The sequence below is a fragment of the Lytechinus variegatus genome, chromosome 3, assembly GCF_018143015.1.
Source record: "Lytechinus variegatus isolate NC3 chromosome 3, Lvar_3.0, whole genome shotgun sequence".
Taxonomy (NCBI): domain Eukaryota; kingdom Metazoa; phylum Echinodermata; class Echinoidea; order Temnopleuroida; family Toxopneustidae; genus Lytechinus; species Lytechinus variegatus.
In genome coordinates, this window is record NC_054742.1 from 64,682,034 (window position 1) to 64,699,881 (window position 17,848).

Below are 17,848 nucleotides of genomic sequence, written 5' to 3' on the forward strand. Positions count from 1 at the left end.
CAAACAACATTTTGGATGCATTATCCGATATATATTTTTAAGCTAAAATATTTTTTTTATGGTTTATACACTGAAAAAAATCCCAGAATATGGGAAAGACATCTTTCTAAAATTATCCGAAGATGAATTTGTATTTGAGGTGATATTGATGCTCAAATCTAGATTAACTATCACGCATTTTTTTTTTTAATTAATGGTGCTTATCCGGTTACAGCACAAAATAATATAAACTACAAAATGAATTTAAACAGTTTTGAAAATAAATAATTATAATGCATTTAACTCTCAACATTTGTGTATTTACATTTTTGTTTTAATCTAAAATACATGGCTAATGATCCTTTTTTTTTTTTAAATTTAAGGACAAAATCAAACATCATCTTTCAGTGGTTAGGTTTTCAGTGCATTTGCATATTGTTTAAAAAAATGATATAATTTGCTTGAATGATAACTATTATAGTGACCAGCATCAATATTGTTTATAATTTAAAAATGTTCAAAGAGGGGGAATATCTAATTGGAATTTATTTGATTAAAGAAATATAAATTTCTCGTCGTGCCACTTCATTTGTAAAAGTACATGACAATACTAGGGCACCAAAACAAGTTGCCGTTTACCATAAACATTAGTGTATGACTTGAACTATTATGATAGCGTGCTCTTGTTTGTCATTTTTGTTGTGTTTGAAACTAACAGATAACTGACCATATTTATCAATTATTATTCAGCTCCCAAATGAAGTTATTGGTTCCTCTTGCCTTGACATCGTGAATATCACGTGCGTACATTCCAGGGACCGTTGACCCCCCCTCCCCGTGGGGCATTGCTTCAGCCAAAGGCTTCAGCCCTCCAATTTACGTGAGAAAAATTATGTGCGTGTTGGAGGTTCAGCCCCCCCCACATCTGGGTCAGCCCAAACTTGTTTAATTCAAACAATATATCTTGGGCCTGAAATTTACACCATAATTTGATGACAAGTAGCCCATATTCACCAAATAATAAACCATAATGAAATGAATAGAAGAAAGTTCTTTCAACAACACAATCAATATGAATTAACACCATTCTTAGATCTTAAATTTCATAAGCATTTCAAGGCCCCTGTGTTATGTCGTATAGAAGAACAGAATAATATTCTGGAGAAAATACTCAAGGAGGTCAATAAGGCACCATGGAGACGAGTCTCTTATTATGGGAATCCGGTATATGGATTCTTGGACCCATAAGCTGTGTAGTCTGGAATAAAGAAAAAAAGAAGAAAAAAAGTCTGGAAGAGAATCAATATTTTCATCATGTTCATTAGGAACTATCTGCGGATTTATGATGTGCATCATATACCTTTGCATCATCATCATTGGACTCTGATTTTTCAAAGTACAGTTGCGTATCAGGGGGTTGGATGAGGGCGTGTGCTCCAGGCCCCACTTTCGGGGGGGGGGGGGCACAGCAACATAATCGAGGGGCAGACAGACAACTCGTGAACGTTTAATCTTACAAATATCCACTGAAGCTACCGGCGTCAATTAACTTGAAAAAGGGGTGCGATTTCAAAACTAACCCCAGGTAGGGCCAATTTTAGCACTAGCCCCATATGTCACTGAAAATAAAGCTTGAATATAGATATACCGGCATTGATCTTGTTATTTTTTTTCATAAAGCTTAATAAATGAATAGTATCATGAATGTTAATAAGAACTAATTGTTTGTAATCATTCAAAATTATATAGGTCCAAAGATGTTCTGATTTTGATTGATGATAATTTTATTTTGGGATTGCGGGCTTTCCAGTAAAGGGGAGGGTAAAAAAACAAATAAATTATTTTACTCTTTTGTTTACTCGTTCAGAGATTTTTAAATATGTTACCCGGTAAGATATGTATGTGATCCCTCAACAGTATTTGGCTGATGAGTACGCCACTGATGCATGCAAACAGAAGAAGTGATCTAATACCCAGTCTCCTTGACCTCCGTGACTGTAGGCTATATAACAAAGAGTTTCGCGTGATATTTCATATTTCTATTCCCTTTAATCAAATTTTCATTTTTTGCAATCTGTAAAATCCCTAAATAATTTATTGCTATACTTACATGGTTTGACATAACCATGACGGGCTCGGTTACTCCTGGTAGAACCCATACATATCCCACGGTAGGCTAACGTGATTGATGGATTATTGCAGTAGGCTAGCTGGAGAAGACACGGATTCCAGTAAGTCTGTCCGTCCGTACCGCATACAGGGTCTTCAAAACTATCACATATCCGAGAACAAGGGTCTGTTGACAAAATGACAAATTGTTATCGAACAGGAGCGAGGAAGAGTTCGAAAATGATCACAGGCATTTCATCTTTCTCTGTGTACCTATGATGCTCTTAGAGCAGCATGCATGGTTTTGGAATACGAAGTCACCACATTGCGTTTTTATCATCATCATCATCGTCATCATCATCATCATTTTTATCCTCCTCCTCCTCCTCATCATCAATATTATCATCATCATCATCGTCGTCGTCGTCGTCCTCCTCCTCATCATCAATCCATCATCATCAGATATGATGGGGGAATATGAATTATTAATCGCGAATTATTCATCACCACCAACCACCACCACCACTACCATTGCAATTTACCAGATCTGGGGCCCGTTGCAGAAAGAGTTGCAATCAATCGCAACTCAAAAAAATCATGCGCAAGTCCCGAATGCGCGTTGTTGATTGGTCGAAAATCAAATTGCGCATGATTTTTAGAGTTGCGATTGATTGCAACTCTTTCTGCAACGGGCCCAGAGGCCCGTTTCATAAAACTTGTTATAAAAACAAAATAGCAATAACCGTTAGAAGCTACTGAAATCCTTCAACCTGATTGGCTGATATTAATTCTCTTCTAGAAATTGGTGCATTATTTTGTTATTCTAAAAGTCTTTAAGGTTTCGAAAACTTACCTGCAGTACCAGGTACACATGGTCCTTTGTATCTGAGCCGCAGGGTGGGGTCTTTACAAGCAGCTACCCCGTACTCACACAGCGAAGGATACGTGACCCCATCACTGCCACAGTGAGGATCTCGAGATGGTTTACACAGGTTCGGACATCCTAAAAAATATATATTCGGAAACATCCTTAAGAATAAGAGAATCAGCACCCGTCGGAAATCGAGCGAATACCCCATTTTGGATCCTCATTTTTTTTCCCAGTGAACTCGCCTTCATTTTTGGAATGAAACTTCCCTTTTTTGGCTTGTCATATATTTTTTTTCGGAGGGGGGGGGGGGTCGGCTTGTCAATTTTATTTTTCTAACTAAAATGTCAATTATTTCCAAGCTATCAATCCCTCTTTAAAAATCGTTCCCAGGCCCTTGAAAGAATTTCTGTAGTTCTTAGTCTGACAGAGAAGCGCTCGAGCATCCTCAGGAAAGTTTCGATTAGTATTTTCTAACTTATCGACCCCTGTGGTAGTATCTCCTCAATTATTCTACTGTAGTTGTAAGTACTTCATCCATCTGAAGTGTGTAATATGAGAGCGCCACCTGCGGTATGATTATACCATTAAATCGTCCGCTGCTTCTTCTTTTGGGGAGGGGGATGAGGAGACCATATAAATTTGATTTAAATCTGCAATCGATGTTTATTTACTAAATGTAATTCTATTATTTTTTGATAACAATATAATAAATAAATAAATTGATACAATAAAAAGATGTCCTTACTACCTCAATTTTAATGTGCTCTTTTAAAGGCTAACTTTTGAAGAAAAATTGTGAATCAGGAACATGAAGAAATAATGTTATAGTTTTAATGTTAACAGTTAATCTAACCAAGACAGACTGATATAAATCAATCGCAAATGCGATTCACCATCTTTATGTCCGAGATGCAGCGCATGCAGGCGTTCTTCACACCCAATCACATTCCCCTCAAAATAAGTTTCAAGTACTTACTTATCGGTGCATGTGGACATGCCCCTATGTAAGCCACATCTGTTGTCGTATCCTGGGTAATACATTTATGTCGGCTCAGTTCACATTGACTTCGATATGTCACGTTCTTGGTGCTGCACACTGGTTCGTAGAGCGGATCACATGGAAAGTTACACTGTCCTGAAAACGTAAAAAAAATCATAATCATAATTGAAAATTCTGAGCAAAATCATAAGTAACATGCTTAATGTACCCATCATGTTATTCTCTCCCACTTTTTGAGGGAGCGGTGCCTGTTTCGTAAGGACTTATATGGTAACTTTACCATTATGGTCATTACCATGGAAACGCTGCTGAGTTCTGTTACCGTCTTGGTAATATATAATTACAATGACTACATAGTTTCGACTCATTTGTGAAACGGACCCCATTGTACACACAACAAATTAGCTAATTGTTACAAAGTTGTTATTAATTGTTATAAAATCGTCACCCCTATACAGTTCCTCGCTCTTTTCCCGTAAACTTGAATAAAAACGTGCAAATTAACGTTTTATTTGTGTTTTGCGCATGACCAGTCTTCATATTCAAAACCGCCCCGTGGCTCCTGTTATACACTCCAATTTCATTATTTCTAATTTCAGTTTTCTTTCAGAAGGCCCCATACCCCACCACAAGTACATAGAATATGTAGATGCGTACATAATTGTATAACCATAAACCTTAACTTGTCTTATGCAATCAACAGCGCTTTGTATCCTCTGGAAAACGCTATATAAATCCAATTATTATTATCATTATTATTACATTTTAGAGATAAAGGAAGCTTACCGTTGTAAGCGAGGTAGCGTGAATATGAATACAAGGTCCATGGTGAATAGACTTATATTTCATTGCGCAAAATAATAGGAATGTAACAAAAGAAAAGTTCACGGGGAAAGAATAAATCAAATAAGAGAAGTATAATTCATAATGGTGATGAAAGTATGCATAGCATCGTGTTATTTGTGTTGGATGCGACAAGTCATCGATGTACATTATAAGGTTAAAGGACGTGCCATTGCCCCCCATATTGCCGCTCCTTTGAATAATTATAGGCCTTACGGGGCCACTAACTTGAAAATATATATCTTCTAATATACCTTGCAAGTCGGCGACGCATTCTCCTCGATAAGACATCGTCATCGACTTATCACTATGTCGACATGCGTCCTTTTGCATCTCGCATTGGGACGTGAAGGTCCTATGATTCGGGAAGCCTGGTCTTGTGCTCATGGCACACACTGGCTCGTAGACCATCGGGCACGCCTCCGGGCATTGGCAAGGTCCCCTGTAGTTGACGACCAGGGATCGATCTCGGGTTCGACACGCCTCCAACCTCATATGGCACACGGAATCGTAGGTAAAGCCGTCGCTGCCGCAGACCTGGTCGGTGCTCGGAGCACACAGGAGGGGGCACGGGTAAGGCATGACCCCATCCGGTGCGAGGGTAGGATCTGAAATCATGGCAATAGATATATAAAATAATATATAGATAATAGTATCATTTGCTTTTCATATACGGGGGCCGTGGAACGGATTTGAAAGGGGGGGGGGGGGGGGGGGGGGAGCAGACCATGCAAAAATCACAATGAGATGGTCATTTGTACGTTTTTGTACACGGTTTTCGAAAAAAAAGTGTGTGTGTGTATGGGGGGGGGGGGGGGCTGAAGCCCACAAGGCCCCCGGTTCCGCGGCCCCTGATATATACTTTGAATTATTATTTTGGAGACCATCAATTCAATTGAAGTATCAAACATTATACATATCGCACGTCAAACTAATAAAAATCAAACACTGAACACTAAAGTTATACTTTTGTCAGGATTGCCAAGTAAAGGAAAAAATTATTGTTGAAATTTGGAACCCAACAAAATTAGCACATTTATTCAACCAAAAGTAAAAAGAAAGAAAAAAAAAAGAGGAGTATCATGACAGTGAACAATTGAGTTTGATACGAACATGTTATGTTAAAAACTTAAGGAAATAAAGCAATCATCGTTATTTTAATACAAAAATGGTAATGATATCTTAATTTTGATACGAGAAAACCAAGTTTATGCGGTTATAGGCCGAAGCCGACTTCATGTTATGAGGGGAGGGGGCGGGCAAAGGTCATCATTCCAATATATTTTGAGTATCGAAGGGTATTATTGATATTATACGAAAGAGCGAAGCAAGAGAGCTATGGGAAGCATATTTAAACTCCAAGAAAAGCAGTAATGGAAAAAATTTGTAGTTTTCCATAAAGATAGGCACATGACCTTCACATGGGAGCATTTATCTATATTAAACGTTAAAATTCTAGGGGGGGGGGGGGTATCCCAGGTATAAGATTGGGGTGGGGTGGCGACCTGAGACTAGCTGATCTGGATATTAAGTATTAATATATACCAAGTCTCGGCAATTAACCCTTTAATACCCTTCCTTCCTTCTTCCAAACTTTTGCCCAACTTTCTATTTGCACAATCTGAAAAACGACTCTTGTGACTTTCATAAATGGTCATTTTTAATTCAATCTTTAATTACTCATGCATGACTCAACCGATCAATCTTATTTTCCCCAGGAGTTGCTTAATGAGTGTAAAAAATCACCTACAAAATATCATATCTCAAAATAATTCCGTTCAAAAGTTACTGCAATTTGATTTAGGGGGACTTACTTTCTTTTGTTCCAAACTTACTATTTGTTGGTGCTATTGTCATGATTGTAGTTCCTCGAATTGTTGGTTGTGTAGGTAATATTACCTCGGTACTCATCTCCTCGCTGCTATGCGTTGCTGAAGCAAAGGAACCTATATGAAAACATTTACCCATATATCACGTTCAGTATTCACTTTTAATCTCACATAGATATTAAAAGAATACCACTCTTTTTGAAAATTGTTTTACAATTACATTGTGTTTTACTACTACTATACTACTACTACTACTACTACTACTACTACTACTACTACTACTACTATACTACTACTACTACTACTACTATACTACTACTACTACTACTACTACTACTACTACTACTGCTGCTGCTGCTGCTGCTGCTACTACTACTACTACTACTACTACTACTATAAACAATAATCGTTCACTCGATCATGAAATTATTTCTCTCTACATCTTATGATCCGTATTTATTGATAAAATAATATTTTGGGTCCTGTAAACGTTATTATGATCTATGAGCGTTTGATCATGGGTCACATTTGTACGATTGATTGCACTGATTAATACGAGGAGCGACAGCTCAGTCGGTATTGCGGGGGTTTCGGATTTTGGTGACCCGGGGGTTCGAATCGATTCTGCCCTTCGCAAAGCCATTAATCCTCATTACCAGGTACCTCGGAGAGGACCTTAAGTTGTCGGTCCTCTATAGTTGCTTGCTACAAGCATTCATTGCTTCCCTATCAATCAGGTAAAAGAAATCACCCCACCCCAAAAAAAGTGAATGATCAATTGTAAAAACAAATCAGCCCATGAAGAATCTTTCTGTATAGGCTTATGTTCCGGGCATTTGTATACTAATAATATATTCTTTCATCTATTTAAAAATACCTATTTGTGTCTTTAAGCATACCTCTTTCTTTCTCTGCTTTTCTGACTATTTTCAAGGTGCCATATGCGCTCATATAGATTTGTAGATTTGATACTATTCCGGGGTTAATTTTCATCTTCGTTTATATACGCTTCATCAAGGTCATGGGTTTTGAAAGTGAAAGGTGGGGGGGGGGGGGGGTGCTGACCATGCAAAAAGTTTTACTCAGGTAGTAATATTTACATTTTTGTACACGGTTTTGGAAAAAGTGGGGACTGAACCCCCTTGTTCCCCTTAGATTCTTGCTCGATTTTTAATAAATATATATATATATATTTTTACCTGGGTAGATCGTCTGCCTCTGTCTCATCTGTTGATCCACACAGTTTCCCGCATAGGCAAACTGTACGTAGAGGTACGGATCGTTGCATTGTGCCCTTAAGATGGCGCAACGATTATCCCATGTTCGACCGTAGGTGTCACAAACGGGCCCCGCCGACTACCGTACGGGCACCGTCGCCGAATTTGTCGACAATCTGAAGGTGAGGATAGTTGCAGGTTCACATAAAAAGAGAGAAAATACAAGTACATAAATGTAATGTTAAATATTCAATATAATTATCAGATGCAAGAAATTGGAGTAGCTAACACCAACTGTCGGTGAAAATGAGAAAACTTTTCATGGCATAGTCATGACCCCCATCATCGCAGTCTTCTATAACCATAATGTTACGTCATAAAATCAACTATTTATGAAAGATATTAATGACGAGTGTCATTAGCGAGTTTTCACAATTGAACCGGGGAAGGATTTTACAACATAGTAATTCTATTGAAAATGTCAGTCAGGTCACATTGAACAGCTGGCAGGTCTTTGTCGAAAACTTAATGGTCAATCAGGACAGCTGATCGACGTAAAATTCTGAGCTGTCGAAAAATTGCAAACATGCCGAAACTGTTGTTTCGAAGCACCGATCCTCGACAAAGACTTCATTGCCATGAACACGATGAAGGGAATTTGACTGGTTCTCTTCGTTCCAAAAAGCGTCTGCGTACTGTTGCGAAACTCCTTGATACGTCATTAAAACAAATACTTATGAACAACGTTAATGACGGATATCATAGCCTCTCATTAACTATGGCATTTTAAAAGGTTACATGCTTACCAAACAATGATCACGTTTTTACAGTTGTAACGATAACAAATCTCACAGGAAAATGACATGATGGCGACTGTATGAGACAGCAATGGTGGTCATCTTATCTCGACGTCGGATATGATACTTTCATCCATGCCATCCTTGGCAACCGTCTTTGTGTCTACGGTTATGGTACTCATTACAAGAGGATTTTTTTTTTTTAAACTTTAATATTGACGATTCAAATGCGGCAATTTGACTTTTTCTAGACACTCGAAAGACATAAGTGACCACCTTAATTTTCCTGTTCCTGCTTTCCTATATCCTAATGTGTTCATGCATTCCTGGGACTCCATCTGAGTAAAGCAGGTGCAGATTTCCTGAAAGTTGTTTGACGTTAAAATATAATTACTGTTTTAGAAGTTTTAATGTTATTTGCATTTGTCTAAATATCGTATCGAATTGAATTCAGTTGTATTTTGCTAGTATTAATAATCAAGGGAGTATGTTTATTGTCCTTTATTTTTTTTTTCGCCATTTCACTGCTTTTGAAATTAAAATCATTATTGCCAGAGTGGCTACTTCGTTTTTTCGCCCTCTTACCCCTCCTCCTATTTTGCTCCTCCTCTTCTTTTTCTTCTTCTTCATCTCCTCCCTCTTCTTCTTCCCTTTTTCTTGTTCTTCTAGTTCCTGTTCTTCCTTTTCTTCTTCTTCTTCTTGCTCTCCTTCCTCTTTCCTCCTCTTCCTCCTTCTTTTTCTTAATCTTTCTTCTTCTCCTCCTTTTTCCTCTCATCCCTCTTCTTCTCCCCCTCTTTCTTCTTGTTCCTGTTCTTCTTTTTTCTCCTCTTCTTTCATCTTCCTCCTTCTTTTTCTTATATTTCTTTACGTTTACTCACGTCATCTTCTTCTCATTATTCTGTTTTTATCTTCCACTTCATCTTCATCATCAAAATCATCATCATCATTATCATCATCATCTATTTCTTTATCTTAATCATCTTCTCCTTTGTTTCTTCTTCTTCCCCTTCTTCTTCTTCTCTCACTCTTTTCCATTTCTTTCTCAAACTATAACTTGATATATCCTGTCAATGCTGAACTGATCTCCATCGAGTGCTTTTCATCTTATGAAGAGGAAGTTTAATGCAACAGATAAGGAAATCAAGCATAGCACTATTATACGGTCATGACAGTGCGAATTGAAAGATTTTTAATGACAGCAAAACATAACCAACTGAATTCTAGCATAATTCATCTTGAATGGTATATTGTCTTGAAAGGATATTGTCTTTATCTTCTTTCTTTCTTTTCTCTTCCTTCCTTCCTTCCGTCCTCCCTCCTTCCTTTCTTTCTTTCTTTCTTTCTTTCTTTCTTTCTCTGTCTCTCTCTTTCTTTCTTTCTTTCTTTCTTTCTTCCTTCCTTCCTTCCTTTCTTTCTTTCTTTCTTTCTCCTTTCTCTCTCTCTCTCTCTCTCTCTCTCTCTCTCTCTCTCACTCTATTTATTTATTTCGTTTATTTTACATTTTTTCTTCCCCTTCTCCTTTCTCTTTCCTGTAATTTTACTTTTCTCCTTCTTTCTTTTTCTTCCTCGTACTTCTGGTTCCTCGTGTTCCATCTTCTCCCTCCTAAATTTCATTGCTATGTTTCTATTTTCCCTTCTTCTGTTCTCTTTCTCCTCCTACTTCTTCTTCCCTTTTCTTCTTCTTCTACTTCTTCTTCTTCTTCTTCTTCTTTTTCTTCTTCTTTTTCTTCTTCTTCATTTTCTCTTTATTCTCCTCCTCATTCTCTCTTTCTTCTTATTCCCTTTTCCTACTTTCATAATAATCGGACTGCTCTCAACTTGCTCATAACATTATCCAACGCTATGTAACAGTCCCAGCCGGAATCCCATGTCCTCTCCAAGATCTCCTCCTCACATTCATGGCTTCGATTAAGCTCCCTTGTCTGACGTCATAATCATGTCAATGTTCCAATTCACGTCATTTCTATAAACCAAGCTCCTAGTACATCGCCTCTGGCCATGGGCGAGGCTCTTGTAAGAATTGGCTTCAAGAATGAGTTGGCAAACACCGGTAGGCACTCACTTTGGGATATCAACGCATTTTTTTTTTTTTGGGGGGGGGGGGGGAGGGGAGAGGCAGTGATGCCCAGTAACAGATAAAAATGATAATAATCTTAAATACAAGTAGAACTGGGCAGATGTGGGGGTGGGGGTCCCGTATTGGGGCCTCGGGATGTATATGCAGTTATTATTCCCTGTCATATCAATAATGCATTTTTAGCATTACTTTTTTCAAAGGCCAACACAAGTGCGGTTTATACATGGAACTATTGGCTTAACACATAGTACAAATATCATAATTATATCATTCTCTATGGTATTTTCTAGTCATATGATAGCTAAATACTTAGCTAATATAAAAATAAATGACTATAATGATATGAATAAATAGTTAAATTTTGCTTTACACATGCCATTTCGACTGAAATATACATAGACAGCATTTTACATACTTGGTCATGTAACTTTAACATGCAACATTATTCATTTTCAGAAAAAGAACGAACTTATTGGAACATTGCCACATCAGCCCTAAAATTAGAAATAACTAAATTGCATCTTGAAATGACGACGCTAGACACGCCAATTAGGAAACTCAAATCATGACCAATATCCAGTAATCTTTACAAATATTTCTATTAAAAACCCAGCAAATATACAGGTATGAGTTCAAACCGAGAAAGTCTGCATTATGCGTATACATTCCGAGATTATGGAAAACCTATATGTCATCAACATCTTTTTATAAAGTATGCACCTTTTCATTTATGATATTATGATATTAAATTTTCATTAGTAAAAAATAATTCACCAATGACAGAAGTACAGTTTCGAACCACAAGCCCGGGTATGTTTTGGGGGCCAAGAAGCGCGCCAAGAAGAGAGATGACCTCTTGACTAAATTTAAAGGGATGGTCCGAGCTGGAAATATTTATATCTTAATACATAGAGTAGAATTCACTGAGCAAAATGCAGAAAATTTCATCAAAATCGGATAAAAAATAATTAAGTTATTGAAGTTTAAAGTTTAGCAATATTTTGTAAAAACAATCGTCATGAATATTCATTAGGTGGGCTGATGGTGTCACATCTCCACTTTCCGTTTTCTTATGTTATTACATAAAATCATATTTTTTCATTATTTCATATACTTGTGTGAATAATATGTCTCCCTTATAATGAAATAAGTTGCAGCAATAAATATCCAATGCACTAAATCAGTTGTCAATCCAATTTTTTAGTTTTTGGAGGAACAAAACTGAATAAACATAATTTCATATAATAGAATACAAAAGAACAAGTGGGGATGTGACATCGTCAGCCAAACTTTATTTATATTGCTAAATTTGAAATTCAAGAACTTTGTTGTTTGTTATCCAATTTTGATGAAATTTTCTGCATTTTGCTCAGTGAATTCTACTCTATTTATTAATTTATAAATACTTTTGGCCCAGACAATCCCTTTAAAGGTGTGAGGGTATGTGTGTGTGAGGAGGAGGGGGGGGGGGGAGGAGAGAGTAATATCCTCTAAAAGCCTTGATGAATGTTTTGTCATACTGTATGTAGACACACGTGGGACCTTTCTGAAATGATCTGTTCGTATTTTCTTCGTTATTGCGTTTAATATACTATCGAATTATCATGTCTGTGTAGATTGTGAAATGAAAAAAAAAAAGAATGGAGAAAGTAGAGGTTGGATGCTCAAAAAGACTATTGATTGTTGATTACTTCGTGGAATTTCCCTGATAAGGATAAGGTATTTAAATACAATAAAAGACAATGTACAAAATAAAGCCAAAAAACAAACAAACAAACAAAAACAAAACGTCAACAATGAATAGATGTATCGATATGAATTATGGAAATAATGATCCAAGACGATGAATGATAAAAATGATAGAAACAAACTTATTGAAAATAAATAGTAAGAGGAAGAAGGAAGGGAGGGCCCGGCAGCATTAATATTGGAGGGGGTGGGGGGTGGGGGTCATAACAGATCATAATAATGTCTTTCATCGCTACGATCCACCTCGCCATCTTTCATCATCATGGCTCTCGACACGAGAAATTCCATAATATTTCCGCTGAGGTTTTAATATCAAAGCTATATGGGAGAAAAGATCAGAGTTCACGTGGACACCCGAAGAGCGTTTCACGAAAGGTTTGTCACTGATTTTCATCGACAGATGTTATAAGCTACTGCAATTCCTTGCATCTGATTGGCTGAGAGCGAATTAGTTGGTGACAATCATGGACAAAAACTTTTTTGTGAAACACTCCCCTATGATGCAAGGAGGAAGGGATGACACTTGCCCGTCAAAAGGTTCTGAAAACATAACAAGGAAGACTCCTCCCTGTTCAAGGAAAAACCTACGAGAAGTTTCCCCCTCTGATCACCATGGAAACCGTCAACAAATCTCGTCAACCTTGCTTTTCTAAAAAAAAAAAACTGTCAAATCTAGAACGTTTCTTGAAACCAGTAAAATGTAAAGTAGGACTAACGCTGTACTTACTATTAAGAAACTATATGTATATGTATACGTGTACATGCATTATGAATAAAGACGATCTTGATTAATCATTATTTACAAAAATGGCGATTTATATTATCTTGAAGTAGCAGTGAAACCATAGCCTACAATACAGGAGGACCAACATACAGTTTATGCAATAAAAAGTGTGTGAAAATATCGACTTCCTCATTTTGCATAAACTGGCATTATCAAATTTATTGGAAATACAAATGATAATAATAACAATAATGATAATAATAATGATGATGATGAAAATAATGATAATAATAATAATAACAATACTACTACTACTACTACTACTACTAATGATGATGATGATACTACTATGATGGGGTGTCCAAACTTCGCGCATTTTTCAAAAATATTCATCAGGCTTAATTTTGTCCACAAATTATTCATAATTTATACAAAACCAATTCAAGAAATAGTTACCACATTGACGGCAAGATTGTAAACTATAAAATCATGGACGAAAATGTAAAGTAGGTCACGGGGTTTCGCCGGTATCGCGATCTCAAAATTCTATTCCGATCGGCGAATGCGGGCTGTGCTGGAAAACGTTCAGAAAAAGTGTGACCTAACTTCGCGCACCAAAGCTTTTGTGGAGATTTAAACAAAGACTCAAGCTCAAAAAATGAAATATTTATATCAGATTGATGGCAAAATGCTATGGAATCGGTTAGTACCACATTTAACTCACATTTTTTATGATTTCTGCTTGTAAAATGGTGATATCGTGATGCTTGTTGCTTTCTTCAAAACGGGCGCTACTGGTGACAAATTTGCCGATCTTTTGCCAATATTTTCATGACTACTGGACTAATCCTAAAGAAACTTTCAGCGAAGGGTAATTTTAGGTCGCTTTTCACATTGATGATGTCAGATTTTAAGGATATTTGCTAGTTTTGGAGATAATGACCGTCCGCGAAGTTTGGACACGCGCGAAGTTTGGACTCACTGCCATACTACTACGACTACTACTACTACTGCTACTACTAATAATAATAATATGATAATAATATAATAATAACAATAATAACAACAATAATGATAACAATAAATCATTGCCGATTGTTGCTTTAATGGTGATCAGGGGCAAACCTTGGATTAATCAAAAGGAAGGGGGTGGCACACTAACTTTTGCACAAAAAATAACAAACAGAAAAGGAAAGAATTTTCCATTAATTTTTTTTCTCAATATAAAAGGGGGAAAAAAAGAGAAAAGTCAATTTCTTAAGGAGGAAGAGGTGGACACGTTCCCCATCCCATTCATTTTCGCCCATAGTGTTTGATGAAAACAGCACAGCAAAAACTGTGGTGTTAACCGGTGTACATAGAGGACCACACCAGCTATTTTACACCGGTGTTAAATTGGTGGTGTTAGTTTTACACCTATAGGTGTTATTACAACACCTTTTGTTGTTACATTTACACTCTTTGGTGTTATGTTTAATCTCTAGGGTGTAATTTTAACACCTCAGGGTGTGGTCCTCTATCAACACCAATTGGTGTCAGTTTTAACACCACAGTTTTTACAGTGCAGTGTTTGATGAAACAGGGGAGGTTTCATATAATTGAATATTCACCTCTTTGTCCGAGCACATCTCGATAACCAATAAATAGACATACTAAGAGAAGACCATGCTTAATCATGCTGCTTTCAATCATCGTCGAAACTCGTCTTGATATATTTCCACACGTCACTCTTCTTTTCTGTTGGAGACAACAATAACAACATTTTTTATAAGAATTAATTTTGTTTTGGATTTTTATACTTGGTGATAGCGGCGAACGAGCACAAAAATACACTTAAAAACGGGGGAAACAACGAAAAAAAAGAAGCGAAAATATTCGTTAGATTTCTTTTCGTTCCTTTTTTGAATTGTGTATTTATCTTATATTTTCACATTTTTGTCACTTACATGCATGTATACCTTGTATCTTTCTGCTTCCAAAGAAGGTGTCGTAGGTTATTAATTGTAAATATGCCGTTATTCTACCAATAAAGTATATTTGCTTTAAACATATCTTGCATAATATAATCGCAAAAAAGAACGAGACTACTGTTTTTTAATCAAACTTTTTCAGGAACTTCATCAATCCCGTAGCCAGGGGGGGGGGGGGTCGGGGTTCGACCGAAGCCCCTAAAGTTTTAAAAGCAAGAAATAAAAAACAGGGGATGAAACCATTTTTTTTTTGGGGGGGTGCGAATTGGGCAACAGTTTTTCCTAAAAACATTTTTTTTTACCTGTCCAATTCTTCGGAGACGAAATACCTAACAAAATGCACGAGTGATGACCTTTTAAGTGTTATTTGAATCATCATTATTGTAATTTGGAAGCAAAATATTTAAAGTGGAGAGTGAATTCTTGTAAAAGAATGTCAATTTAAGATTTTTTTTTAAATGTTCTTCTCTACGTTGATTTTATTTTTTCGATCGCCGACCAACATGTGCACGGAGGAGGGGAAGGGGGGGGGTGCACGGTCCCAGTGCATCCCTTGTTAATTCCACTGATGAAGGAGATAATAAAAGAAATGATCACACTTCAAGCTGTCACTTACTCTTCTTGACTAATGTTCTTGAACTTCCACTCGTCCCTCACGTAGACCTCCTCCTTCCTAGATGTGTTACATCAGGACATGTCTCAGATGATATCAATCTTCGTGGTTGAGTCGCTGAACGATGACGACATCTAGAGGAAGAACGACCCTGGTGGAGATACCGATTATCGCCTCCGTAGACTAGACAAAGCAATCATTGCTGTAAAACACTTAAAAAGTGGAAATCACGAACTCGTCACATTAAGACTTCATCCCCACGCATTCCAATCGATGTTGGCGATTTTACCTTCAATTGTGCGAGTTCAAGTTCTTATTTTTTGGCAAGGTTTGAGAGGATGTTGGGTTCCGTAAGATGTAACCCGTCACTGCCTTTCCGACTTCATGTTGAGTGATGTTTCTACTTCGTCTCGTCAAGAGAGGAATGATTTGTTGGATGATGTATAAGAGGTATATACTTCTCGCAAAGAAACTGATGTATACATAGATAGTTCAAAGTAATAATTAGAAATACGTTATTTTTAGAACGCATATCAAATTGATTGTGGCCTCCGTTTCCCTTTTTTCCCTTTGTACTACTACAAAGAATTTAATTCATTTAGAACCAAATTATAGCATACACTTACATTGCTGTCTGATTCAACAGATCATTGAATTGAGATGATAAATTGAATGATAAATCTGATTAGAAAATAGATTGATCGAGCTGGGTTAGGTGGTGTTCCAACATGATGTTTTACATTGAAATGAGAAAATAGGTTACTCATTACGCTTGTCAAAAGTTAACGTCTCTTTCTCACTGATATATGCTGTCATTACACCAATGGCACGAATGGATTCAAGATTGAACCAGAGTACGGTATGGCTTTGTTTTAGTGTTTTAAGATCGGGAAATATTTCTTGTTGCATAATTTGATAGGAAAGAAGAGCGGCGAAAAAAGGGGGAAAAACGCAGTCGCAGTGCCCCTCTTTTTCTAAAAAAAAAAGATAATACGAGAGAGTGCATGTTTGAATTGACAATTAATTCAAAGATAAAACCATGGGTTAAAAAAAAGACAGTATATCGCTTTCGTTATAAAAAAATCCACCATTCAAAATTCTTTCTCCACCACTTCTTGATATTTGTACCCCCACAATTGTCGGCCTACTTTGCGCTCAAAACAGTATCATATTATGGCACGCAGAGCGCACCCCCCAAAACAACAAAGAAACAAACAAACATACAAACAAACCCAACAGACAGACAGACAGATAGATAGATGAATAGATAGATAGAGATTGCGCGAGAGAAAGGGGAGAGAGATAGAGGGGGGGGGGGAGAATGGCAATGGCGCAAGAGGGTCATCCAAATCAAAACAATTTCCCTGATTTATTTCTGTGCAACACATTCACGTGATCTTTTATCTTTCTACAAGATCATTTCATTTTCAGTTCTATTTGCACCACCCATTTCTCCCTCCCTCTTTCTTTTGCCTCCCTTTTCCCCTCATATAATTTCTACTCAAAATTTGTCATTATTATCGTTATCATTACAATTATCTAAACTACTTTCCATTTTTTGTCGTCGCTTATTCGCTCCATTTTGGTATTTTGTAGCTTGCATATTTTAAGCTCGTTTTCCGTCCGTCTCTTGTATATAGGTTATGTTAATTAGTATTAGACTAATACTAATTAACATAAGCTATATACAAGAGACGGACGGAAAACGAGCTTAAAATATGCAAGCTACAAAATACCAAAATGGAGCGAATAAGCGACGACAAAAAATGGAAAGTAGTTTAGATAATTGTAATGATAACGATAATAATGACAAATTTTAAGTAGAAATTATATGAGGGGAAAAGGGAGGCAAAAGAAAGAGAACCAAGTTTAGGGACTTGCCTTTTTTTTACAAGGTCTGCTTTTCTTGGCAAGTCCCTCCGTTCATTTAACTTCAATATTTTTTTATGAAATGTCTGTGAACTTTATGTACTATTTTTAACATGTATTTGTACTGTTACTCCGATTATGTTATTTTGTTGAACGGAAATAAATAAATCTTAATCTAAATCTACAGATTAGACTCACATC

General features: G+C 36.8%; 1 protein-coding gene across 1 annotated transcript; it reads right to left on the bottom strand.

Moving 5' to 3' along the window:
* Window positions 1–558: 558 nt before the first annotated feature.
* Window positions 559–15,847, bottom strand: LOC121411666 (agrin-like). Its single transcript, XM_041604491.1, has 9 exons — window positions 15,782–15,847; window positions 14,806–14,932; window positions 7,831–8,024; window positions 6,638–6,748; window positions 5,057–5,410; window positions 3,936–4,094; window positions 2,942–3,091; window positions 2,090–2,275; window positions 559–1,237 (listed from the first exon to the last, which is right to left on the bottom strand). The coding sequence occupies exons 3-9, from the start codon at window positions 7,856–7,858 to the stop codon at window positions 1,191–1,193; spliced, it is 1,035 nt and encodes a 344-aa protein (XP_041460425.1). The 5' UTR covers window positions 7,859–8,024; window positions 14,806–14,932; window positions 15,782–15,847; the 3' UTR covers window positions 559–1,190.
* Window positions 15,848–17,848: the final 2,001 nt, after the last annotated feature.